Source organism: Orcinus orca, chromosome 11 (assembly GCF_937001465.1).
Source record: "Orcinus orca chromosome 11, mOrcOrc1.1, whole genome shotgun sequence".
NCBI classification, from domain to species: Eukaryota; Metazoa; Chordata; class Mammalia; order Artiodactyla; family Delphinidae; genus Orcinus; species Orcinus orca.
This window is the reverse complement of record NC_064569.1, coordinates 2,339,959-2,366,933: the sequence shown is the minus strand read 5'-3', so window position 1 is coordinate 2,366,933 and position 26,975 is coordinate 2,339,959. Positions and strand designations below refer to the sequence as shown.

The 26,975-nt window shown below is 40.7% G+C and overlaps 1 protein-coding gene across 12 annotated transcripts in view; it reads left to right on the top strand.

The window, feature by feature from the left end:
- Positions 1-26,975, top strand: part of ERC1 (ELKS/RAB6-interacting/CAST family member 1) — a 393,839-nt gene that overhangs the window by 321,781 nt on the left and 45,083 nt on the right. For 7 of the 12 annotated variants that reach the window (XM_033404157.2, XM_004278987.3, XM_049694824.1 and 4 more), the window contains one exon: positions 12,343-12,441. In XM_033404157.2, coding sequence (XP_033260048.1) covers positions 12,343-12,441 — 99 coding nt within the window. Of the gene's footprint in view, positions 1-12,342; positions 12,442-13,891; positions 13,958-26,975 lie in introns of all 12 variants that reach the window. The other 5 variants (XM_049694825.1, XM_033404160.2, XM_049694828.1 and 2 more) reach the window with 1 other exon arrangement.

The following is a 26,975-nucleotide window of genomic DNA, read 5'->3' as shown; positions in this document are numbered from 1 at the left end:
CGAAAACAATTCAGTCTAAATGCTATCGATTTCAGGTTATTTTCTCTATTTTCCTTAAAGAACCTAAAGTTTTCAATCTTTCTGCATTTGATCCCTTAGCAAAAATATCTAGTACCTTTTCTTTTTTTAACTCTTGGTTAAGTTAACCTATTCACGTTAAGTGCCACAGTTATTTCATGAACTAGTCTTTCATATAGTCGGGTAATAAATTGTACTTCACATCTTGATGTAGTTAGAACTGATCCTTAGCCAGTAAATTGCTGTGTATTTCTAGGAGAGTATAATCCTCAGTAACATAAATTAAGAACTTTTAAAAATCAATTATATTATAAACATCAGCTGTCCATTAATATTGATTAATAAATCAATAAGTTTCAAAATTAATAATTTTCAAATCAATAAAAGTGAAAATATATTGATAACTTATGAGTTGATAAAATTAATATTTACTATTATTATTTATCTAAACGGAAGGAGCTACATGTGTGAGAAAGAAGGAATTTTTCTTAACCTAAAAACAGGGAGGCTAGTCAAAAGGACCTACCTGCACATGCCTAGGAAGTGCAGGGGTGCTGTTGGTTCTTGGGGCTGGGGTGTCCTTACCACCAAAATAAAGCTGTAGTTTTGGGTGATTAGATGAACCCAGTTGCAGACTAACTGTGGTCAGATGGCTACAGAGACCTGGACTGGATAGGCTCTCCTGACCTAGAAGTTTCCCGGAAGCGGCTGCTAAGAGTTAGGTCTACTGCAGACACAGCAGCCCCCACTGCCTGCCTCCCCGACCTGTCCCAGGGTTGGGCGGAGGTGAACCAAGGCTTGCTGGGGAGGGCGGTGCTCTGTGGGCAGGCCTTCGGGGCAGCTGCTGGCTGCTTCCGGCCCCTCACAGTCCCGCTGTGGTAGCTAATCAGCTGCTGCCCAAATACCTAAGTCTGTTGTCGAGAAGAAGGTTTTCGCTTCCCCTGTGCCTTTAACCATAGTTGTCTCTTTTCATTCAGTTGGCGATCTTCCTGGCTCTCAGTATGAGGAGTGATTTTTTATCGGTGCCTGGACATTTGGGGTCTGGGGCACGCCCTGTGACTCTGGATCTTATTTAAACCGTCTCTGCCAGCTGGTTTTCGTTGGCACACTCCAGAGAGGAGAGGGTGGTGAGGCCTCATTACTGCCCAGTGGAGGCAAATCCAGGCTCCCCTCTGCCTCTATTGACACCCAGGGAGTGGGGCTCCCCGTCACTCCGGGCAGCGGTATGAATTGTACCCCTGCTAGGCCTCCCCGGACTTATTCCTGCCGGGATGTGTAGGACTCCCTCCGTAAGCACTGCAGGGTGGCCTCCTTCCTGCTGTGCAGCACTGGGCCTCCTCTGACACTTCCCAGGGTGGGACTCACCGCTCCGCCCGCCTGTCCCCGCTGCCACTGGGGGGGCTTGGTTACTGCCCCTTCCCTGGCTTCCTCTGACACCTGCCCGGGGGGAGGAGAGGCTGTGGGGTACAGGCCCCAGCTCACCATTTAGCTTTGCTGCCATGGGCGGCAGTTTTTCCTGTGACCTTTTGAGTAGAGTGATTATAGTCTAAAGTGTTTTTATCTTGCTAGGCTGCCCCTTTCCCCTCTAGGCCTCCTGGGCTAGAGAGCTCAGGCTTTTGTTGTCTGTGACTGTTGGTGCTTCCAGGTCGCTGGTTTCCAGCTCCAGGTCTGATCTATGAGGCAAGAAGAAAATCCAGGGAACTTACCACCTGTGACATTCTTTGGGTCCCAGTGTCGTTAACCAGTCTGTCTTCCCTCCACCTTTTTTATGTTGGTGTGGCTGTCGTTTTACATTTGTATGTATAGCTTACAGTTACTTTTTAGTTTTACTTTTGTACTTATCAGAGGTATGGGGAAAAGTATGTCTGCTCCATCTTCTAGAAGCAGCAAGTTAAAGCTAACCTTTATTTTTGAAGGAAGACTTAGGCAAAACTACCTTTTCTCTTTAGTAAGACAATAGTTATGTTCTAGGTTTAGATATCTAAGTGACCCCAGTAGAGTTTGAACTTTAGTGCCAGTATTCAGATAACCCAGTTTTTTTGAAATCACGATCTTCATCACTACCCGCCAGCCCCAGTCACTTATTGATGTGTTTTAGAAAATGATACCTCTAGTAGCAGACAAGTTTTGCTGTCTAGTTTCACTAATTTATTCAGCCACTGATGCCTTTTAAATGATCCTTAAGGGGTATTCATTCCTTATTAGAACCTATCTATGCCTGGTGCTTCTTGTTTATTTCTAGAAATCAGAGTTTTTCGAATACTTGAGTTTATTGAAATGATCAGTGAAGTATTTCCACAACCGTAAATATATGAGATCGTTTAAGATACTTTTTTTTTTTTTTTTGCCGTACACGGGCCTCTCACCACTGTGGCCTCTCCCGTTGCGGAGCACAGGCTCCAGATGCGCAGGCTCAGAGGCCATGGCTCACGGGCGCAGCCGCTCCGCGGCATGTGGGATCTTCCCGGACCAGGGCACGAACCCGCGTCCCCTGCACTGGCAGGCGGACTCCCAACCACTGCGCCACCAGGGAAGCCCTAAGATACTTTTTTAAATTTAATCTTTTGTTTTGTTTTGTTTTAGAAAGGCCTGATTCTAATAAATGTCAGGGGTTTTTTTCCTTTACACAAAAGACTGAAAGCCATTTAGCTCAATTTCACAAAAAAAGAAGTAACTTTGGAAACTAGAGAAGACACCTAGAACGCATTGGTCGTTTTTTGCTGATTTTACCAGCATAACCACATATGAAGGTTTGTGAAAGCACATATGTACAGAGAAATCCTTTTATAATGAAGTCTCACAGAACAGGAAGAACAGGTGGTATTGCAGAGTCTGGCCTTCTGTCAGTTGCTCTCCGTATGGATGGTTTCCAGTAAGAACCTAAATGGCTCTCACATCCCTGGGTTTGTTTAAAGATACTTCAGTGTACGTGCTCATGAGTGTACAATTTATAGTTAACTTTATTTTGAGTCAATTCCATTCATTCCTTTTCCACACATGGACCATGATTTTGTAAAAGGAAAGCATAAAATTCCCTCAAAACTTCTTACTTTAAGAATTTTGATCCTTCTTATCTAAAAGGCATCTTTTTTCTGTGTGTGTGTGCTTAAAAGTGCTTCAAATTCTTGAAGATTACCCCATTGCCTGCTCAGCTATTCCTCAAACAGGGGGAAACGTTTTTACTTTTTTTATATATAAAAAGCATCAAATAAATTAAAGTTAATTTCTGTGTATTTACTAAGGAAAGGGTGTCCTGTTTGAAGCGAGAGTACTAAACTTTCCTGCTTTGCAGCACTAAATTGTTGGGTTGGAATGCATTGTAATAGATACCTATAGTTTGTGCTGCCATCCTTGAGAAAATGATTTTTTTAAATTTGTGTTTAACACAATCGAAGATTTTTTTTAAATGGGGGGCATCGGTCTTTTCTGTTACATGTGAAGGAATTTAGTGTCACTTCTCTTTTTCGTGGCCTCTGTATCTGTAACATTTTAACTGTATACTTAGCCACCCAGATCGCGTAATCCATAAACAGAGCTGTGGTAAATGCTCTCGGATACTGACCTTTGTTCACTGGTTTCTAGAATAACAGAAAGCATCTACCTACATTTTGTTCTTTTCTTAGATATGATGGTGAGTCTCACTGGATCCAGCTAATATTCCCCCTAAACATTCTGGTTATTTTGCAGAATGTAGTGCTTCTGTTGCTTTGAGAACCGATACAACTGGAAGAAATGATCCTTATAACATTAAAACTGGGTTTACTGCAAGTAAAAAAGTAAACCTAAAGGGTTACTTTAGGTTTATTGCAAGGATGAGAAGTATGTGCTAGAAAGTTGAGGCAGTAATCAGGAATAAAGTTTCAATCGCACTTCGTTTTAAACAGTCTCATTTCAGACATTGGTTTGGATCAGTATAAACAAGATGGCCTACAGGGTATTTCATTCCTGTAACTTTATGGATCTGGCTCTGATTTTTCACCCCAGTATACTGCAGATACACACCACGGGCCTGCCAGAAACAGGACAGCTCTCAAAATTTAGAAATAGAATAGAAATTCTTATAAAGTATTTTAAGTATTTTTTAGTTTTAAAACACTGAATATGTCTTTATTCTCATGTTAATATTTGTTGAAAGAGAGAAAGAATAAGCTTCCGTCCTTCAGGGTTCAAAGTTACAGTCTGCATGGCATATAAGAAAGTGTTAGACATACATAATAATCAGGACTAAGCATTAAGATTAATAAATACTTTCTGGAGGCTGAGAAGGAAGGAATATGTGCATCTCTGAGTTAGGGAAGGAAGGAATCCCACACAAACCTTTCTAAGAACTAAGGAATGATTATAATAGATGGAAAAACGTAGGCTCCTTTAAAAAAAAAAAATCAGAAAGTTTGCTGGTGTTTGTTTTCTTTGCTTTCTACCAAGAGGGGAAAAAACAGTAGAGTTTTGCTAGGAAATACAGAATATGTAGAAAGAACAGATATCCTATGAGCTTAATGCCATAAATGGTGATGTATTCAAGTATATCCTTTTAGATAAGAGAAGATTACATGAAACCTTAAGAAAAAAAATCCACTGAGTAACAAAATAGATACCTGAATATCTATAGTCAGAAGTTCTCCTTTTCACACATAAATCAATTTGTATATGAGGAAATCAAAGAAAAGAACCTTATACGTGCTTATAAATCAGAGTGCCTGGGTGCTGGGGTCCTTTCTGAACCTATTCTAAGTAACAGCAGTTGTTTTTATTTGAGATAAAACTCTGCTAGTTAGTTAAAACGTCTATTTTCTTTTCTTTTGGCTGAGATAACTCATTGTGGTAATGCTGGATTTTTCATAGTTATGAGCAATTGTGTTTGGTAAGTGTATCTATTTTTAATTAATACAAATGGAAAAGAGCATTATTTAATAAAGGTAATTTCATAGAAAAAGCTTTCAAAATATGAAGCTCATTGCTGGAACAATAATAAAATATAATCCCAAATGTAACAACCATGGAAAATAGATTCTTGAATTTGACAAACATATGTTAAGGAATATATATTTATATATATGTATACATATATGTATGTATGTGTGTATATGTATATGTGTATATATGTATGTGTATATATATGTGTGTATATATGTATGTGTGTTTATATATGTATGCGTGTATGTATGCGTGTATATGTGTGTGTGTGTGTATGTGTGTATGTGTGTATATGTGTGTATGTGTATATATGTATGTGTGTATATATGTGTGTGTATGTATGTATGTGTATATGTGTGTGTGTGTATGTGTGTGTGTGTGTGTGTGTGTGTGTATGTGTGTATGTGTGTGTATATATATATGTATGTGTACTGGCAAGTTTACTAGTTACTAGGTTGATACACGGGTGAGTGAGTCTTTGTCCCAGCCCTCACAGACTCACAATCCATGGGAAGAAAAGACATGTAGACAGATTATTAGACTCTGACAGAGGTTCCAGATAACACTGAAATCCTTTTGTTCCAAACCTGAAGATACTGGATAAGCGTTAATCCCCTCTCAGAATTTGTGATGCATGATTGAGCTCAATTGACAGAAAAAATCTGCAGGTGTCAGAAGCAAAGAGGGGTGTGAACTGAAGCAGCAGCAGCCCTGGGCATTATGACCAGTCTGACCAGTTAGGGCTGGGGCTGGGTTTTAGTGCCCGCACAGGGAAAGAAGGCGAGACTTTAGGATGACATGAACTGGGGACCTGGAACTGAACTTCTGCCGCGAGATGGGACAGTCAGATGAGTGCCATTCAAGGGAAAGGAAATAAGACTAATTGAGTCAAACCTTTACCACCGGTAGATGAGAAAAGCTTTTCTCTGCCGTGACCTTGGGAAGGAACCCCAGGTCCCTTATAAGATGTCAGAATTCTGAAGCCTGTATCGCCAGCAGATTTAGAGTATAAATTGATACTGCCACTGGGCGTGGGAAGCTGCTACCTGAAATATTAGAATAAAAATGTATGCCCCATTAGAGCTTAGCAGAAGCAATTACAGTATCACTGCTGGGATCCTTCAACAGCCCAGACATCACAATATTCCCATGGAAAAAAACAGGTGACCCTTAGGATGAGCTCACAGTCAGTCCACAACGAGGAGGATGTAACAGAGGAGATTACTTCTCTGAAGACTTAAGATCCTAGACGGGCAATATTTTCTTGAAGTTTTTAAAATAACTAAAGGGAGGAAGTATAAGGATCAGAAGGAAGAACGGTGGATACAGACAGGATGGTGTCATAGTTGAGAGTGTGGGGTCTGAAAATTAAGACAGGTGTCAGACTTCAGAAGAGAAATTGCAGCTTACATCACCAAGAGCTAATATCCCAAAAAAGAGCATTCCTAAAAATGGAGAAGACGATAACAACTTAATGGGGGGTGGGGGGAATAGTCAAAACGGAAGATCATGGGGAAGAAATGTAGATAGTCTCTAAACATGAATCCATGCCCGACCGCACTCATATTAAGGTAAAGTCAAACTGAGGTGCTGTTTGGCCAAAATCAAGGAAGGGTTTAACAGCATATTCAGTTGACAGGGCTGCGCGTGTCACACACTCGTAAAACTCTACTGGTGGGAGCGCAAAATGCACACCTCCTGTGGAGGGAATTTGGCAACATGTAATAAAATTACTTACCTATGTTTTCACTTTTTGACCCAGAAGTGAAGCTTCTAGGAATCTGTCCCAAAGACACATTTTCAAAATTACAAAATAACACATATACAAGGTAATTCCGTGTGTGCTACTATAGTGTTTGCTACAATATTTGTAGTAGCAGTAGATTAGAAATAACTCAGATACCCAACAGTGGGATACTGATTGAATCAATTATAATACATCCAATGGAGTAGAGTACTGTGCAGCTGTAGAAGGGAATGGGAAACATCTCTATTGTTATGAAGTGACTACTTGAATATGTTGTTAAATGAAAAAGCAAGATGCAGAATAGTGCATTCAATATTCTACTTCTTATGTGAGAAAAGTGGGTAAATTCATAAATGTTTGTGAGAGTGTATGCTTGCTTACAGTTACATAAAGAACAATTTAAAGGTAAATTTACACCAAAAATTTCCTATGAAAAGAGGAAGGGAATAGGATAGAGAAGGCAGGATTGAAAGCAAGTCTTCTCTGAAAGTACCTCGTTATACCTCGTTATATAGTTTCGACTCTAGAATCATACGGATGTTTTACATAATCAAAAATAAAATTACATCAGAAAGAGGGGAAAGCAATTCCTGAATTTTGTAAACAAACTGAAACAAATGAATCTAGTTATTTATTAAATTGTTGCATAGTCACATACAGCAGAGAATTAGTTCAACTAACCTTATATATTACAGATTTTTCTCTGTACATTCTCAGTAAGATATACTCCAATGAGAAGAAAATATAATGCAGAGAAATTTTAAAGTTCATTCTGAAGGCATATTGATAGTGATTACGTTGGTATTGGTATTTTCAAAGAATTAAATTGATGGATAAAGCAGATAAAAAGTAATTTATGTCATTATTGTTAGGAACCAAGGTTTTTCAGCATAAGAGGAAAAAAGATATATAAAGTATAAAATCAAAGAAGTTAAGTAAGAACTTATTCTTTAAGATGCAGATCTAGAATCTTAAATCTAAATTGAAAATATCACTGTTAATTTATAATTTTCTCCCTCTTAATAAGAAAGAAAGTTTTTCCTACCTCTCAACTGAAACAACCAGAAAGCAGTAATCCAGCAGCACTGAGCACCCAGCACCCGCTCCTGTCCCACTGAATGAATGAGCTCTTTGGTAAACCAGCTGATTCCAGATCTGGGGCAAGAAACGTACAAGACGAGCTTAGCGCATGTTTGCCGGAACGCAAGAGTAATGTCATGTCAGAAGGACACAGAAAGTCTGCTACCGTACACAGAATGCACAGGATGGTTATTCCTTCCACATTTTGGTCCTAATCAGGACCAAAATTAAACTATCTAACTGATTTCTTTAAAAAGCAAAACAAAGTCAGTAGGAAGCACACTTTTCTATTAGACCTTGCACTCCAGCTGAGAAAATAAATAGGATGTGAAGGTAGTCTGACCATGACTGCTGTCGGGCTAAATTCAGCACAGTTGTCTCCTCTAATCTAGTTGCCATCCCCTGCCTACCACACTGCTTCACGGGAGTCCCCCCAAAGCTGTCCAACCAGTGGAAAAGGAGCTTTCCCAGCTAGAAGGATAATCTTCAGTCAAGTGTGTATAAAATGAACAACTCAAGAATAATTAATGGGGCTCCCCTGGTGGCGCAGTGGTTGAGAGTCCGCCTGCCGATGCAGGGGACACGGGTTCGTGCCCCGGTCCGGGAAGATCCCACATGCCGTGGAGCGGCTGGGCCCGTGAGCCATGGCCGCTGAGCCTGCGCATCCAGAGCCTGTGCTCCACAACGGGAGAGGCCACAACGGTGAGAGGCCCACGTTCCGCAAAAAAAAAAAAAAAAAAAAAAACTAAAAAATAGAATAATTAATGACTACTTATACTTTTTCATGAAATGAAGTTTAAAATAAAGCTCATAGGTAATTTGTTGAAATTTTGCTAAGTTTATAACCAACAGAGTCCAACCCACCTGAAAACGATGAAGATCATGCTTTTCTCATTTTGTATATCAAATACCAAAATAGCAAATTAAAGTTTAATTAAAATTCACTATAGTAAAATGATTTCTAAAGTTTAACAAATGTAGGCAGAAATAATTTTAATGCTTTTTTTTTTTTTTTTTTTTTTTTTGCGGTACGCGGGCCTCTCACTGCTGTGGCCCCTCCCGTTGCGGAGCACAGGCTCCGGATGCGCAGGCTCAGCAGCCATGGCTCACGGGCGCAGCCGCTCCGCGGCATGTGGGATCTTCCCGGACCGGGGCACGAACCCGTGTCCCCTGCATCGGCAGGCGGACTCTCAACCACTGCGCCACCAGGGAAGCCCTTAATGCTTTCTTAAAGATAATTATAATTGGAAATAATGCTAGTTAGGTTAAGACTTATTTATGATATGTGTTCTAAAATATCTCAGAATATTTCTAAGTAGTAGTTTTTCTAAAACTCAGGTAGGTTAATAGCGTTATCAGAAACCAGAAAGTGAACAACCAGGTAACTCTGATCAGAATTCCAACCTTTTAATACCTGGGTTTGAATAACCAACATGTACTGTTTCTTAGCCTAACTAAGTATTTTTCTGTGAAACATATAGTTTCTGTACCACCTTTTTTGAGCATTGACATCTTAGTCCTAAAAGAAAAGATTAACAGAATTAAACGATGAACCTTTCCTCTGGGAGGGTATGTATACCTATATACACAGATATGCGTTTACAGCTTAAAAAGTTTATCTCAGCAAGTTTCCTCCTGTCCTTTTTTTTTTCTCCTTCCTTCCTTCAAACAACTTTATTCTTCATGTCGTGGGACCATGGGAGTTCGGCTCTCTGCACATGCACGTGGCATGGTTCAAGAGGGAAAATATTTGGATATGAAGTACCTTCCATGCTTGCTGGTCTTAGTCTTAAGAAGAGCGTGGAACAAGAGATTCTTGAGCAGAGTGTCGTTTCTATGATCTGTGTAATATCTACTGCGCTGCGAGCTGTCCGATACTTAGTGCTCAACTTCTGACTGTGCAGGAAACAGACTTCACACCAAATTAATGAATATTTGACCTGGGAACACTAGTTAACTTTGATAAACCTCATGTCTTTCAGAAATGGAGACGTTCTTAGGGCTATTTCTTCATTCGCTTACATGGATCAAATAAGTAACCTGTGGTCTTATCTGTCTCCTGTGATCAGTTCTTGTGCGAGGCTTTCATTCTCATTCCTGAGGAATACTTGAGATACATCCTGCCTTGAAAGTGGATTTGCATGTGCTTTATTAGTTCTTCTCTAAGATTTTAAACTCACACTCGGTATCAGGCATTAAGACTGCGTGTCATGCTCTAAGATAATAACTATCCACGTGTACTTTTGCTGCAGGGTCCTGTTAAAGTCCACGGGGAAATGTTTCTTACCCACGTGGAAGTGAGTGAGGTGCAGCATGTTGTCACTTTCCGGCACGCCCCTTTGCCCTTTGCTCTCTCCCTCATGCTTCCCCAGAGCTGCCTTGCAGACGACTCTCCATTTGTCATAAGTACGGCCTGACATAAGAAAGAGTGCCCTACATATTTTCAAGGTCCCTGTAAGTCATCTCAGAAAGAGAAATTTGGTATCACAGACAATTTCTTGATAAGTATTTTTTCTGCTGTCATTATATCCTGGAGGGAGGAACTGGCTTAGAAATGTTCATCTATTACTAGGTGAAAATGTAAAGAGCCCAAATGCCCAGCAATATGGGACTTGTTAAACATCTATTCAACTGAATACTATGCAGCCAGTTAAAATTAGGTTTTAGAGTGATACGTAATGCCATGAAAAGAAGTGTTCATAACGATGGTGATAGCTGAAATTTATTGGGTGTCGATTGTACGCCACGCACCTTTCTAAGAGCTTGTATTACCTCGGTTAATCCTAACAACAGTCTTATGGGGAGAAGGTATGGTTATTCTCATTTTAAAGGTGAGGAAATTGACGCTCCGAGTAGCTTGCCCCAGCTGAGCTAGCTGGTAAGAGGCAGAACTAGAATTCAGGCCCAGGCACTTTGGCCCTACCCTTGCTCAGGCATCATTATGTGAAAAGATACCGAAGAAAAATCTCTCTAAACTTTTTTATGGATCTAGACAAAATGTTTTAAATTCATCTAGAAAAGAAAATGTGTCAATCAGATTTTGACAAAGCAGAATTGGTAGAGAAGGACAACATGTCCTACCAGATATCAAAATATACCACAAGATATAGCAATTTTAAAAATACCATATCATAGCAGAAATAGAGAATAAATCGGAAAAGCATGCTACTTTTTATGTTCATAGGGAAGAGGCTGAACAGGTGCACCTAAATATTGACAATGATTATCACTGGTCAGAGGGATTTACAGGTAATTTTTCTTTTTTCTTTTTGTGTTTTAGATTATCTACAGTGAACATTTTTGAATCATATAATGTTAACAAATGTATTTTTAATGCTTTTAAAACTTCAGGTTTTAACAATATTGCTGTTTGATTTTATGCGTAGTGTTTGTACCGTGCATTTTCTGAATTGCTTGCTTTGCAAAGGGAATTCTCTAAAATGTTTTATACATATATATATATTACATTCACCTGGGTTTTAAATTAACCAAGCACACAGAATTACCAATCCAGTCCTCCATTTTGGTGAACATGGAGAAGAGGCAGTGGGATAATAATCCTCTTCTGGTCTAGGGTTGAAGAGAAGGATTTCAGAATCTTCAATTCATTTCCAAAACCTGAATTGTTTATTGGTGGTGTAAAGAAAAGCTATTGAATTTTAATATATAGCTTCTGTCTGGTCACCTTGCTGAACTTTATTGTAAATTGTAATCATTTTTCAATTGATTCTCTTGGATTTTCTAGGTATATAATGATTTCATTTACAGATAATGATAACTTTTCCCCCAATATTTATGGTCTGTATGTTATATAACATCCCCCCCCAAATGGAATAGTTGTTAAAAAGGGTGAGTAATTTTATGGTAACCTGGAAAGATGGGTCCTATATATTGATATCATGAAGTGAAAAAATAGAGTTAGCAGAGTTCTATCCTATATGTAGTATAATCCAATCCTTATTTTAAAAAATAAAAACAAGCACTGCAATAAAGTGCTTAATTTAGGGAGGTTACTCCTCCGTCTAGAATTCCTGTGGAAATTTAGGTGCTTGTCTTAGCCTGCTCGGCTGCCATAACAAAGTACCATAGACTGAGTGACTTAAACAACAGAAATTTATTTTCTCACCATTCTGGAGGCTGGGAAGTCCCAGATCAAGGTGCCAGCTGCCTTGGTTCCTGGAAGAGCCCTCTTCCTGGCTCACGGAGGCCTCCTCCTCACCGTGTCCCCACGCGGCAGGGGGACTCATCTCCCGCTTCCTCTTCTTACAGGGCCGCAGTCCCATCAGATTAGGGCCCCACCTTATGACCTCACTGAACCCTAATTTATCTCCTAAAGGCTGTCTGCAGACACAGTCGGCTTGGGGGTCAGGGCCTCAACATGAATTTTGAGGGGACCCAGTTCAGTCCATAATAGTGTCTAAACTTTCTTCCCCCAATATCCTCAGAAATCCTATGTTTAACTTATTTTATTTCGGACAGGATTCGTTTTATCCTTTCTTAGGACATTCTTAAGGCACTTGTTACCTTGCAGTGTGTCACAGAAATTTTACCTAAATTTAACCTTATGCATCATTTCCTCTTAGACACAAAATCGGATGAAGCTCATGGCCGACAATTATGAGGACGACCACTTCAGATCCTCCCATTCCAGTCAAACCAATCATAAACCCTCCCCAGACCAGGTAAGACTGCTTCTGATTGTCTTGTGAAAACCAGTATGCTTTTATTTTGATATATTTTGTACTAGCACATTACAGATTCTGGGGTATGAGTTAGAAAAATAAAAATAATCAGTTTCTGAAAACTTTTTTTTTTTTTTAACACAGAGTCAGTTTCTGTAGAGGAAGGTGGTACATGATTCTGAATATTTTAAGAGGAGATACTCAGCAGATTTGAGGACACTAAAGAATCCTTGAGATGAGAAAAAAATTTAATCTTCTCAGAGATACTCACTAATTTGTAACTGTCCTGCTTTTCTTATTTAAGAAACTGTCCTGCCTCAGCAGAAAAACAAAACTCTCCTTGTAAGCTCAGTGAGGCACACACAGTGCAACGTAACGGTAATAACTATTGAATATTATTTAACTGCAAATTTTAAGATCTCTGCTCATCACCTAGTAGACGTGAAGATTGAAACTTAGTTTCTTCACTCCCATTTCCATCTATGTCATTCTTAAATTGTTGCCTTCAATTTCTCATCAATGCAGAAGAGGCAGTGATGAGTCAGCCTGAAGGGGAACCATATTCAATGCCAGTTTTTTTGGAAGAAGGAAACTCTCCCAAGATCTTGAATATGATGGATGGGGGAGAGTAGTGAAGAGATTACCTCATATCCCATTGCCAAAAGTCAGATTTCAACATCTCCATCACACTCAATCTTAAAATATACAGCTGAGGGAGAAAAATAATAGTTAAGTAATTACATCCATATGACTGAAGAGTCAAGGCAAACTCCCCCACTGAGCGTCTCCTCCAAACGATAGCATAGCTTTGTCTTAGGAGAAGAAAAAGAAATATTGCAGGTGAAAGCAGCAATAATATCGAAAATGCGATTTTGTTCTAAGATTCGGAAGGTATAGTCATGGTTTGATGACATTTCCTAGCCAGTTGCGGCAGGCCTTATATTTTAGAGGGAAAGCAGTACAATCTTTGACGCAGGCAGAATGGAGAGCCGTCTGCCTGATGTCAGCAGTCTGTCCCTCTGCCAGACATCACTTTGCTTGTTCTGCCTGCTTCTTGATACCTGGCATTAAGTTTATGCCAGTGTGTATACGACGAGTACTAGATCCTTTCCTTGAAACAGGTTTCGCTAATACACACAAGGAATTGGATACCTCGCAGTAGCGGGAGGCAAACAGGAATGGGGAAAGGTTGAGGAAAAGGCAAAAAATAAAGAAAAGCCTCTCACTTGATAATGTTGCCCAGATCCAGCAGTGGATAGAGAGAGCGTCTCGGAGAGGTCGGAAGGCTGGAAGTACAGTGACAAACTAATTACGAGTCAGAGCCTCATGTAAAAAGGGTCAGGAGGTTAGAGACTGTTTGCTGCTGCTACAGTGTGCTTGTGTCTCTGTTTTGAATACTAACCAGCTCTTTTCGTTCCCACGCTGCTCTGGGGTCTCTGCCGTCCCGTAGGACGAGGAGGAGGGCATATGGGCATAGCCGTCCACGTGCTCCTAGGGCAGCCATTTGTTCAGCACGGTGAGAAAGGCTCTCCTTAACTACAGACATGCGTTCTGTTTGCTTGCCGTCACTTTTTTTCACACGATCATCTCACGCTTGTTTCTCTGTAACTCACTAAATCCTTGGTGTGCTCTCTGCCTTCTCATCTCACCTGATTCCTGTGTGTATTGCCATGCTTCTGACATACTGGGCTTTGGGGTTTGTGGCTTTTTTTCCTTGTTGTGTGTTAATAGTCACTTTTATAATTTCTTTTATGCATTTTTGGGAGAACTTCCAGGGCATGTAACTATTGATAAATTTCTCCTGTTGTTATTTTATTTATAAACTACTCTGTCTAGCATGATATTACAGTGTCCTGGTAAGGTTTATAGTGACTTACATCAAACTGGAAATAGAAAATTGATCAGATACTCTGCCAGTAGGTTTGGGATATACTTTTTATGATAAGTTAAAGTATATAGTCTTAAAAAAAAAAAAAACACCTGTACTGTGGACTAAAACCTTTAGTTTCTGTCTATAGAAGAATGCTCTGCATTCTCAGGGTCAGTAATTCTTCCAGAGTGCCTACCCTGGACAACCCCTAGAGCTTGGATATTACCCCCAAACTGTCCTTATAAATAAAGAGAAATAAAGAAGCAAAAGAAGGCTTTTTAAAAAGTCGGTCTCCAGAGTTCTTTTTCCCTCTTTTACGGATTGCTGCCGTGTTAAACGGTTGCCAGGACACTGTCTAGCTTCTCCTTTCCAGGCCAGTTAGCTAGAAAATATAGTCCAGCTGTGTCAGTATCTCTTTGATCCCATGCCCTGGAGGTTTGACTGAGGAAATCCTTTTCTTAGAAAAAATAATAATTATGATGAGTAAGTTCACACGTATTGGTGGCCTTGCACCCCTGGATTCACTGCCCGTGCTTATTGGCGATCTCACTCTTCTGGAGTTGTTTCTTCCTGAAGAGTCTGTGTCTTGGTGTCACCCTCCTTAAAATGATGAGGGTCGTGTAGACCTCTCGCTGCAAGCACAGCCGAGGAGAACAATGAGGTAAGTTGTGGAGAGAGGCGTGCACTGTGAAGACGGGAAACTTTCCATGTGGCTTTATCCCGAGGCTGTGAAAGGAGCTGAGATGCGTGCTGCCAACCACAGAGCTCTTTGGGTCTCTATTCCTGCCCTGCAAAGAGGTTCATCCGTACCATTTCTCTAGATTCCACATACGTGCATTAATGTACAGTATTTGCTTTTCTCTTTCTGACTTACTTCACTCTGTATGACAGACTCTAGGTCCATCTGCACAGAAGTAGAGGACGGGCGTGTGGACACGGGGTGGGGAAAGGGGTGTGGGATGAATTGGGAGATTAGGATTGACATAAATACACTACCATGTGTAAAACAGATAGCTAGGGGAACCTGCCGTATAGCACAGGGAGCGCAGCTTGGTGCTCTGTGACGACCTAGATGGGTGGGATGGCGGGCGTGGGAGGGAGGTCCAAGGGGGAGGGGATATGTGTATACCTATAGCTGATTCACTTCGCTGTGCAGCAGAAACTAACGCAACCTTGTAAAGCAATTATACTCCAATTAAAAAAAAAAGCTCTTTGAACCCCGCACGCCAGACAGAGCTGCAGCTGAGCAAGTCCGTGTGCTATTCTCTTTATCTACACTACACGCTGGGGGGGGGGGCGGTGGAGCTGGGCATCGTGCAGCCTGTTGGGGCCACGCAGGAGCTGAATGCAGTTCAGCAGGCTCCTCCGCCAGTGTGAAGCTGCCTTGTCTGTTCCGGCAGAACACAGGAGCTTCTGTGCAGGCCTCAGCAGGAAGCCCAGCCCCGCTGGTGTCATAGGAAACACGGCCCATAGGTAACCTCACCAGGAGACTGAGAAATGAGCCACCTTCACATGACCTTGTTCCTGAGTCTCCGTTCTCCTTTCTCTTCTCCCACAACAGAATCTAACTCCTAACAAGTGTTCAAATGCTACCAATTTTTTTTTAATTATTGCACTATTGATCTTACTGCACTAAAATATTAATAGTCGTTGGTTCAACAAAGTGCAGTTGCAATTAGCTGACCACAGCTGGAGTTTCTGTGGTAGAGTATTTCAAGTTTTCTAAAATGTGCTGTGAATATAATTATATTATAAAGGTTTTACCTAAAGAAATGCATGAGTGATCCCTAAAACATTGCCCAAGTCTTGACTTGCTATCCGCTTTGCTTGCTAATTCTACAGAGAACAGATTTTCTTAACAAAATTTCAAGCTTTTGAAGTTGATGATTTGCCTTATCAAACTTAAGAACATAAATAATGTTTTGTGTGTAAAAATTTTTGAAAACACCATGTGTACCAGCAAAGTATGAGCCTTACTAGATGTGATCATTTCTCAGACTTATGCTTTATGGCCCAGAAAATGATCATCTTGGTGAACTTACCATGAGCTCTTGAAAAGAATGATATTCTTTAGTTATTGCACACAGTCTTCTGTAAATATTGATAGGTCCAGGTGGCTGACAGGGTTGTTCAGATCTCCTATGACTTTACTAAAAATTGGCAGGGGGGTGGGGGGCAGTCTATTAAATGCTGAGAGAGGAGTATTAAAATCTCCAGGTATAATTGGAATTGTTCTATTTGTCCTTTGAATTCTCAATTTTTGCTTCATGTATTTTGAAGCTCTGTTATTATTTGCACACCCATTTTTGATTGTTGTATACTCTTGATAAACTGACCTCCCTGTCATTATGAGATCTCCCTCTTTATTTTCCAGGAATATTCTTTGTCTTCAAATCTACTTTATTAGTCTTAAGTCAACAAGGAGCAGTGTAAACTAACACGAAAAGTCACTCTGTCTTGTCTGGCAATAACAGGCATTCAATTAATACTTATTGAATATTGACTTTCTAGAGTTTTCTGGAGAGCAGATTGCCAGATAACATCATTTCCTTTATAGATAAAAGAATATGTTTCTTTTTTATACTGTTATTTTAGACATCTCGCAGAGCAGCGGTCCCCAACCTTTTTGGCACCAGGGACCAGTTTCGTGGAAGGAAGTTTTTCCCCAGACCAGGGGTTGGGGGGTGGGGGGATGGTTTCGGAATGATTCAAGCACAGTACATTTATTGTGCATTTTATTATTATTTCTATTATTTATTTCTACTTTATTGTTATGTCTGTTATTATTACATTGTGATATATAATGAAATAATTATGCAACTCTCCATAACGCAGAGTCAGTGGGAGCTTGTTTTCACTTGCCACTCACTGATAGGATTTTGAAATGAGTCTGCAAGCAATTGATTTATTATGGTCTCTGTGCAGTCAAACCTCTGCTAATGATGATCTGCATTTGCAGCTGCTCCCCAGTGCTAGCATCAGCGCCTCAGCTCCACCTCAGGTCATCAGCATTAGATTCTCATAAGGAGCGCGCAACCTAGATCCCTCGCATGCGCAGTTCACAGTAGGGTTCGCGCTCCTATGAGAATCTAATGCCGCAGCTGATCTGACAGGAGGTGGAGCTCAGGCGGTAATGCGAGCGATGGGGAGCGGCTGTAAATACAGATGAAGCTTCGCTCGCTTGCCCGCCACTCCCCTCCTGCTGCGCGGCGCGGTTCCTAACAGGCCATGACCAGTAGCGGTCCGTGGCCCGGGGGTTGGGGATCCCTGTCATAGAGGATGAGATGCTATGGATAAAAAGGTATTTACTTTAGGAAGTTAGTAACCTCCCAGGTTAACTGTGCATTGGCCCTAGGCTTGTGATATTTAACACTGAAGGAAGAAAAAAAAAAAGAGCCTTATAATAATATAGTGAGGAGGTACTCCAAGTTAAATCATAAGAGAAAATAATCATCTGGTTGCACACACAGTGTAGAATGGTTTCGGTAGAGAGGTAATAGAAGAATGGGAGCTTTATAAGCACCTGACTTCAATGATCTTTGCCTACATTTTGACTATTCTCCTGACGTTTATTTAAACCAAAGCTCATTCTCTATGTGGCAACCCCCTCCCCCCCATTTTCTTGAGATATAAGTGATAAATAGCATTGTATTAATCCAAGATGCACAACGTAATGATCTGGTATATGTGTATATTGCCAAATGATCACCACAGTAAGTTTAGTTAACATCTGTCACCTCACATAATTACAGTTTTTTTTCTTGTGATGAGAACTTTAAGGTCTACTCTTTTAATAACTTTCAGATATACAACAGACACCATGCCTTATATCCCCGGGCATATTTATCATATAACTGGAAGTTTACACCTTTTGACCCCCTCAACCGTTTTACCCACCCCCAAACCCCACCACGGACAACTGCCAGGTCTGTCCCCTGTATCTGTGAGTTTGGTTTTTCTAGGTTCCGCATGCAGGTGAGATTGTAGAGTGTCTGTCTCTGCCTGACTTATTTCACTAAGCATAATCCCTCAAGGTCCATCCAGGTTGTCACAAATGACAGGATTTTCTTCTTTTTTATTGGCTGAGTAATATTACTGTGTGTGTGTGTGTGTGTACAGTTGGCCCTTCAACAACACAGGTTTGAACTGCACAGGTCCACTTATACATAGATTTTTTTTTTTGGCAGTAGTAAATAGTATAGTCCTACACAATCGGCAGTGCGTTGAACCTGCAGTTATGGAACGATGGATACAGAGGCACCACAGAACAAAAGGCCAGCTATAAGTTATACACAGATTTTTGGCTCTTCAGAGGGTCAGTGCCCCTAACCCCTGCATTTTTCAAGGGTAACTCTATATACACCACATTTTTCTTTATCCATCAGTGGACAGTTAGGTTGTCTGTGTGTCTTCGCTGTTATAAATAACACTGCAAGGAACACAGGCGTGCAGATATCTTTTCAAGATAGTGATTTTATTTCCTTTGGATATATACTCAGAAGTGGAATTACAGGATCATATGGTAGTTCTATTTTGAATTTTTGAGGAATCTCCATGCTGTTTTCCATAGTGGCTGCATCAATTTACATTCCCACCAACAGTGCACAGGAGTTCCCTTTTCTCCACATCCTCACCATCACTTATCACTTGTCCTTTTGGTAATAACCAACAAGTGTGAGGTGATTTCATTGTGGTTTTGATTTGCATTTCCCTCATGATTAGTTATGTTGAGTGCCTTTTCATGTACCTGTTGGCCATCTGTATGTCTTTTTGGAAAAATGTCTATTTAGATCTTCTGCCCACTTTTAGTTGAATTTTTTGCTATTGAGTTGTATGACTTCTTTATAAATTTTGGATATTAGCCCCTTATCAGATATATGATTTGCAAATATTTTCTCCCATTCACTAGGTTGTCTTCATTTTGTTGATGGTTTCCTTTGCTGTGAAGAAGCTTTTTAGTTTGATGTAGTCCCACTAGTTTATTTTTGCTTTTGTTGCTTGTGCTTTTGGTGTCAGATTCAAAAATTCATCCCCAAGATCTATGTCAAGGAGCTTACCACCTGTTTTCTTATAGGAGTTTTATGGTTTCAGGTCTCACATTCAAGGCTTTCATCCTTTTTGAGTTAATTTTTGTGTATGGTGTAAGATTTTGGTCCAGTTTTATTCTTTTGCATGTAACTGTCCAGTTTTCCAGTAGCATTTATTGAAAAGACTGTCCTTTCTCCATTGTATATTCTTGGCTCCTTTGTCATAAATTAATTGACCAATATATCCATGGGTTTATTTCTGGGCTCTCTATTCTGTTCCATTGATCTATATGTCTCTTTTTATGCCAGTACCATACTGTTTTAATTACTATAGCTTTGAAATATATTTGAAATCAGGGAGCATAATGCCTCCAGTTTCGTTCTTCTTTCTCAAGATTTCTTTGGCTATTTGGGGGTCTTTTATGGTTTCATACAAATTTTACGATTCTTTTTTCTGTTTCTGTGAAAAATGCCATTGGAATTTTGATAGGGATTGCATTGAATCTGTATATTTCTTTGGGTAGTATGAACATTTTAACAGTATTAATTCCTTAAATCCATGAGCACAGGCTATCTTTCCATTTATTTGTGTCTTCTTCAATTTCTTTTATCAATGTCTTACCGTTTTCAAGGAACAGGTCTTTTACCTCCTTGGTTACCTTTATTCCTAGGTATTTTATTCTTTCTGATACAATTGTAAATGAGATTGTTTTCTTAATTTCTTTTTTTGATAGTGTGTTATTAGTGTATAGAAATGCAACTGATTTTGTGTATTAATTTTGTATTCTGCAATATTACTGAATTCTTTTATAAGTTCTAACAGTTTTTTGACAGCGTCTTTATGGTTTTCTGCATATAATATCATGTCATCTGCAAACAGTGATAGTTTTACTTCTTCCATTTCTGTTTGGCTGCCTTTTATTTCTTTTTCTTGTCTAACTGCTCTGGCTAGGACTCCCAATACCATGTTGAATAAGAATGGTGAGAGTGGACATCTTTGTCTTGTTCCTGATCTTAGAGGAAAAGCTCTCAGCTTTTCACCATTGAGTATTATGTTAGCTGTGGACTTGTCATTATATTGCCTTTTTTATGTTGAGGAATGTTCCCTCTGTTTCCGCTTTGTTGAGTTTTTTTTCTTTAATAAGTGGATGTTAAATTTTGTCAGATGCTTTTTCTGCACCTATTGAGATGACTATGTGATTTTTGTCCTTCATCTTGTTAATGTGGTATGTCCCATTGATTGATTTGCAGATGTTGAACCATCCTTGCATCTCTGGAATAAACCCCACTTGATCATGGTATATGATCCTTTTAATGTATTGTTGAATTTGGTTTGCTAATATTTTGTCGAGAATTTTTCCGTCTATGTTCATTAGAGATACTGGCATGTAATTTTCTTTTCTTGTGGCATCTTTTTCTGGTTTTGGTATCAGGTAATGCTGGCATTGTAAAATGAACTTGGAAGAGTTCTCTCCTCTTATATTTTTTTGGAAGAGTTTTTAAAAGATTGGTGTTAATTCTTTAAATGTTTGGTAGAATTCACTAATGAAACCAGCTGGTCCTCAGCTTTTCTTTCTTGGGAGGTTTTTAATTACTGATTCAGTTCCCTTACTTGTTATTGGTCTGTTCAAATTTTCTGTTTCTTCATGATTCAGTCTTGGTAGGTTGTATGTTTCTAGGAATTAATCCAGTTCTTCTAGGCTGTCCAAATTGTTGGCATATAGCTGTTCGTAGTAGCCTCATGATTCTTTGTATTGGTCTGGTATCAGTTGTAACGTCTCCTCTTTCGTTTCTGATTTTATTTATCCTGTCTCTTTTATTTTCTCCTATCACGTCCTACCTGTGAAACTGACAAAGCATGTTTTCTCCTGTGTCCCCTATACGGCAGTTATATTACGTTATGGCCATTTAGTTTGGTGGTAAATAGCAATGCTTTGGCTCCAGATCTGATTTGAGTCCAGCGCGGTAGCTGCGTAATTTCCCACAAGTCACTCAACCTGTTCTCTAAGCATCAGGTTCCTCGTTTGTTAAATGGCAGTAATAAAACCTATAGTGAAGGTTCTTGGGAGGATTACATGTACTAATGTATTCAGTGCACTTAGCCCTCTGCCTGGCACACAGGAAATGCTCAGTAAAGGACTGTGTGACATTGGTAGTGATTGTGGTAAAAATCCTCAAATATTTACAAGATCCTTTGATGCTCCTCTTCACTTTATAGATTTCTCCTCTCTCCTAATATAGTAACATTCCTCCCATTGCACAAGTAACCCACAATCCTAGTAATTAATTTTTCCTGCAGAAAAAGAAATGTCTTCTTTACTGACTCATCAATGATGTCACCAGTACTGCCTGAGCAACGGTGTAGACACCTCTCCCAGGTATCTGTGCGGGAGGTCAGCCACAGACGTTGTCAGGCCTAATCACCTTTAAGAAGCACCCTTGGCGGCAGGTGACACTTTCTTCTGAAGTTTTCTGACCTGAGGGTTATTTTCAGGCCGTAGAAAGAAGCAGGAGCACCACCCCTGCACGGTGGCTGTAAGTGATTCTTGACAGGCTTGGTGATCACACGAGCTCAGTGAGGCAAGGACCTCTTCTTAGGCCACGTGAGTGAGTTGTGAGTAATCTGGGGGAGAGACCTTTCTCTCAGCGTTTTTTTTTTTTTTTTGCGGTACGCGGGCCTCTCACCGTTGTGGCCTCTCCCGTTGCGGAGCACAGGGTCCGGACGCACAGGCTCAGCGGCCACGGCTCACGGGCCCAGCCGCTCCGCGGCATGTGGGATCTTCCCAGACCGGGGCACGAACCCGTGTCCCCTGCATCGGCAGGCGGACTCTCAACCACTGCGCCACCAGGGAAGCCCCTCTCAGTGTATTTTTAAGACAGAGTTAACAGTGTTCCACAGGTACATCCTACATTTTTGTAGTTTCTGCTGAATGATTTAAGGTGACATTGTCCTGTGACTCACTTGATGTATTTCTTAGACTGAAAATTGCAGTGTTTAGACATCTCTGGAACATAAGCTCTCAGAGGCATGGGTTCTTACCTTAACAATTACCAGCATTTGACTAATAAGGAAGTGCGGGCTTCCTCCTGTGTGTAGTATCACTCGTGACTCAGACATTCCTCCTGGACAATAAAAATATCCTTGTACTTCATGCAAAATAAAACTCTTCACATCCTAATTGTTTTTCACAGTCCTCTGAAAATGGGGGGACCCTACGGAGCCCAATAAATCGTTTTTGAAATGAAAACTGGTGCGCTTTTACCCTAAAGGAAAGTTGCGTGTATTTCATGCATTCGTAGTAGATATTTTAATCTTTTAATCTACTCTGTACCCTAACAGGTTATCCTGTAACCTGACACGGTTATGACATGGACTGCCGGCTTCCCAGTCCACCTTCTAGAATACATTGTCAGGTTTACCAGCCACCCCTCAGTTAACGTGTGGTGGGACCCCTTTTAATACCAGTTTTGGAAGATAGGCCTAACACTTGCCTACTGTATCACATTTTTAGTCTATAGAGTTATGTTTTGGAGGATATGATTTGACTCACATTTTATCTGAACTATTTAACAACAGTCTTGTTACAATAGGGTTCTGCAGTATTTCTTTCATTAACTTGTCCTCAGCTTCTCCCTAATTTGTTATTTTCTATACATTCTCTCTGTCTTTAGGGTTACTGTCTGTTTTGGGTTAAAGGAATATTTTCTGGGACACAAAAATGCATCATCAACCAAAACAAAAAAGCTATTCTCCCTTGATGTGTCTGCCTCCTTCTTCCTGATCCTGGGATGACGAGACTACAGTTTCCAGCTGGATCTGTCAGTCAGCGTTTCTGGGATAAATTAAGTGCGCACACTTGATTGAGGTGTAGCTGGACTGTATCACTGTCTTCCTGTTATCCTAGGAGATCAAAGCGGAGCACAAATAGAGGCTTAGTCTTTATAATATTCAAAACAGATGGCTGGTTCTTTGCGGTGAAAATTCAGGTTTTAAGGCAAACCACTTGTTAGCAAGACTTCATTTCTTTTCATTGAAAGATAGTCAACACTGAACATATACCTCTCTCTCTTCTTCAAGACTAGAATCACAGACTTTCTGCATGAGGAGGGATTTGGCAAACCCCAAAAGCTGTTACACTGTCTGGGTTCCTTTTCACGTGAATATAAAATAAGTTATTCAGATTTTTCTTTTGGCATTTTGGGTATTAAATACAAAAATCTTAAATGTTCAGATTCTCACAGTCATTTTGTTGATGGGTCACTATTTGAAATCTAGTATTCACACTGTTACATCCTCCAGAATTGAACCAGAGTGTTTATCCCTGACTTCATATTTTTACAAACTAAAATGCACATTCTCCGCAGTCCATTACTGACACCTGGGTCCTGAGGTCATACAGAATAAGTCCGTAAGTGCGGTTTGAAGTTTTTATTGTTTGGTTTAAAACTGACTGAAATGAGAAAATTAACTCAAAAATATTTATTGGGAGTCTACTATGTACGTACACTGCACTAGGTACCTGGGTTGAAATACATGTTTCAAGACTATAAAACAAATACTAAAGGACAGATTTTCTCCAACAGAAAAAAGAATACGAGGTGCCATAGGAAAACCCAGGTCTGCACCGGAGACTCAAGGGCTCACAGAGGAGGTTACATTGTGCCGCATCTTGAAGGAGCAGTAGGCGATTGCCAAGCAGATATACTGTAAACCTGTTGAACTCTCAGTAGCTCCCTGTGGATACTGCTTAGAGTGTGAATTAATTCTCTATTTCTGCATAACACATTACCCCAAAACTTGGCAGCGTTGAAAGCAATACACCCCTGTTAGGTCAGTGGTTTCTGCAGGTCATGAATTCGGAAGCAGCTTGGCTGGGTAGCTCTTGCGTGAGTGTCTCCGTGGTTGCAGTGAGGATGTCAGCTGGGTCTGTAGTTGTCCAAAGCTTGGTGGGGATGGAGCGTCCATTCCAGGATGCTCACCCACAGCTCATACTGGCAGGAACCTTCAGTTCCTCACCATCCGGACCCAAAATGGGTGATTCAAGAGAAGGGAGCAAGGAGGAAGCCACAGTGACTTTTTTTTCTTTTTTTTTTTTTTTTTTTTTTTTTTTTTTTTTTTTTGCGGTACGCGGGCCTCTCACTGTTGTGGCCTCTCCCGTTGCGGAGCACAGGCTCCGGACGCACAGGTTCAGCGGCCACGGCTCACGGGCCCGGCCGCTCCGCAGCATGTGGGATCTTCCCAGACCGGGGCACGAACCCGTGTCCCCTGCATCGGCAGGCGGACACTCAAGCACAGTGACTTTTATGACCCATTATCGGAAGTCACACACCACCACCTCTACTGTGTCCTGTTCCTTCAGCGCGAGGCACTGAGACCGTCTGTGCTGAATGGACCAGAGCGTCTTAGGCTTTACTTTTTGAGGGGAGGCATGTCAAAGCACGTGCGGACTTACTGCCAACCTCCACAGGTGTTGGGGCAGGGTGACAAGCCACACGGCTGGTGCCGCCAGCGCAGGTGGATCACGATGACCTTCGTGTGCCGTGGCGACCTGTGGAGGGTGGACGGGAGGGATGTCAGAGCTTCTGGCTCTGTCCTGGAGGAGGCCATGCGGCCTGGATGCCACGGCAGTGGACGGGATGGAGGAGGACCGCCAGTGTGCTCATCACCGGGAAGTTTGGTTCTCAGAAACGTCCCAGGCAGAGAATGCAGCCCGAAAGCCCCACTGTGATTCAGAACGGTAACTTGCCTACAGGCACTGTTCACATAAACAGCCCTGCACAAGCCCATGTGTTCCATGGTGGCTATGACACTTGGACGCCGAGTGACTTCGGTCCAGCCACATTCACGGCCCGGGTCACCTCCCCGGGCGTTGAATTTTTCGTTTAGAAAGTGGGGCGAGGAGGCAGGTGTCGATGACCTCGATGATCACTAAAATAACTTCCTCTGTGCTCGGAACGATATACTTAGTGTTTTATCCTTGTTTAACCTTGAGAATATTTGACTCAATAGAAACATTTGATCTGTTCACAAACATCTAAATCAGGTTATACCAATGTCAAGGGATTTTCACTGAATATTTGCTGGAACTGAAACTAAGTTAATGCAGTTTCTTTATCAGTTTTCCAGGCATGAGGTTGAAAATGTCCATCTTTTTCCATATTCTTATTTTACTGAATCATTTTAGTATCAATTCTTTTCCATATTTAAACTTTATAATGACTTTATTTATCAATCAGGGATTTTGTCCAGATCAAATTTTACTAATTAGAACTTCCTGCAACTGTGAATTTTCTTTTTATGCCCATTGCCAAATCCAGTTTTCTATTTAGCCAATGTTTTGTTTTGTGTTGATATTACTATTAATACAAGTACTATTCATTGTGAATTGAATTTTTTAACAGTAATTATTATTTATTTCTTAAGTAATCTGTAAGAAAATTATAAGCATTTCCTCCCTAATAGTATAGTTACCCTGTTATCTGGAATAGGTCCACTGTAGAGATTGGCAGACCTTTTTATAAAGGTCCAGATAGTAAATGTTTTATACTTTGTGAACTTTACTCTTTGTCAAAACTATTCAGCTCTGCTCTAAAGTGGGAAAGCAGCCTCAGACAATATGTAAATGAGTGAAGGTTAATATGACTATGATTAATATACCTTTTTTTATGGGCACTGAAATTTGATTTTCAGATAATCTCCACATGTCACCAAATACCCTTTTGATTTTTTTTCCAACCATTTGAAAAACCATTCTTAGTGATGGACTGTACAAAAACAGGCAGTGATGCCGGATTTGGTCCATGGACTGTCGTTTATTTACTGACCTCTGGTCTATTGTGTTGCTTTTCCAGTTCTTTGTGCTTCTCATCTCTTCATGTGCCATTTTGTAGCCATCCGGTCATTGGTGGAGCTCAGTGCAAATGATGGGGTTCAGGTGTCCTCGGGGTCAGAATGTCAGCTGGAGTTATCAAGAGTACCTTGCATTTTACATGTGCTCAAATCCTCACACGGATGAGAATGGTCATTCCCATTTTACAGATGGTAAAACAGGTTCTTGGAAATAACAATGGTCACTAATTACTGAAGAAGCTTACCGTGTGATGGACACGTGGGTTATTACAGTCTCATAAGGTATACTGTCCTCAGAGTAATTTGTCCCAGGTCTCATAGCTAGAAGGTTGCAGGCCCCAGAGGTAAGCCAGTCTGTCTCCAGAGCCCATGCTGTTAACTGCTTTGTGGCTTTGCAGTGTTGCACAGAGTCATCAATGCAGTGCAAAGATATTGTAGCACACAACATGACTGATACAAATCTGTCTCTGTTAAGGGTAGCCTCTGGGTAAAAAAGCCTTTTTTCACCACAGTTTCTGAAGCTAGATGCCCAGTAATTAACATAATCACCAGCCAAGGGCCTGCATGCATGTGGCTGCGGTGTTTGAATGATCGTGTTAGTGGCTGTGGCCGTGGCCGTGGCCCTGGCCACAGCCAGTCACATGGCCTTCCCTGGCACTAAAGAAGGACACCACTGTGTCTGCTTAACATGTGGTGCTATAAGGTGTGAGATGCCACAGCTGCTCTTGCCAGAGAAGTGTTCAAGTAGATAAAATTCCTAGTTAAGATCATGAGATGCTGAGGACCA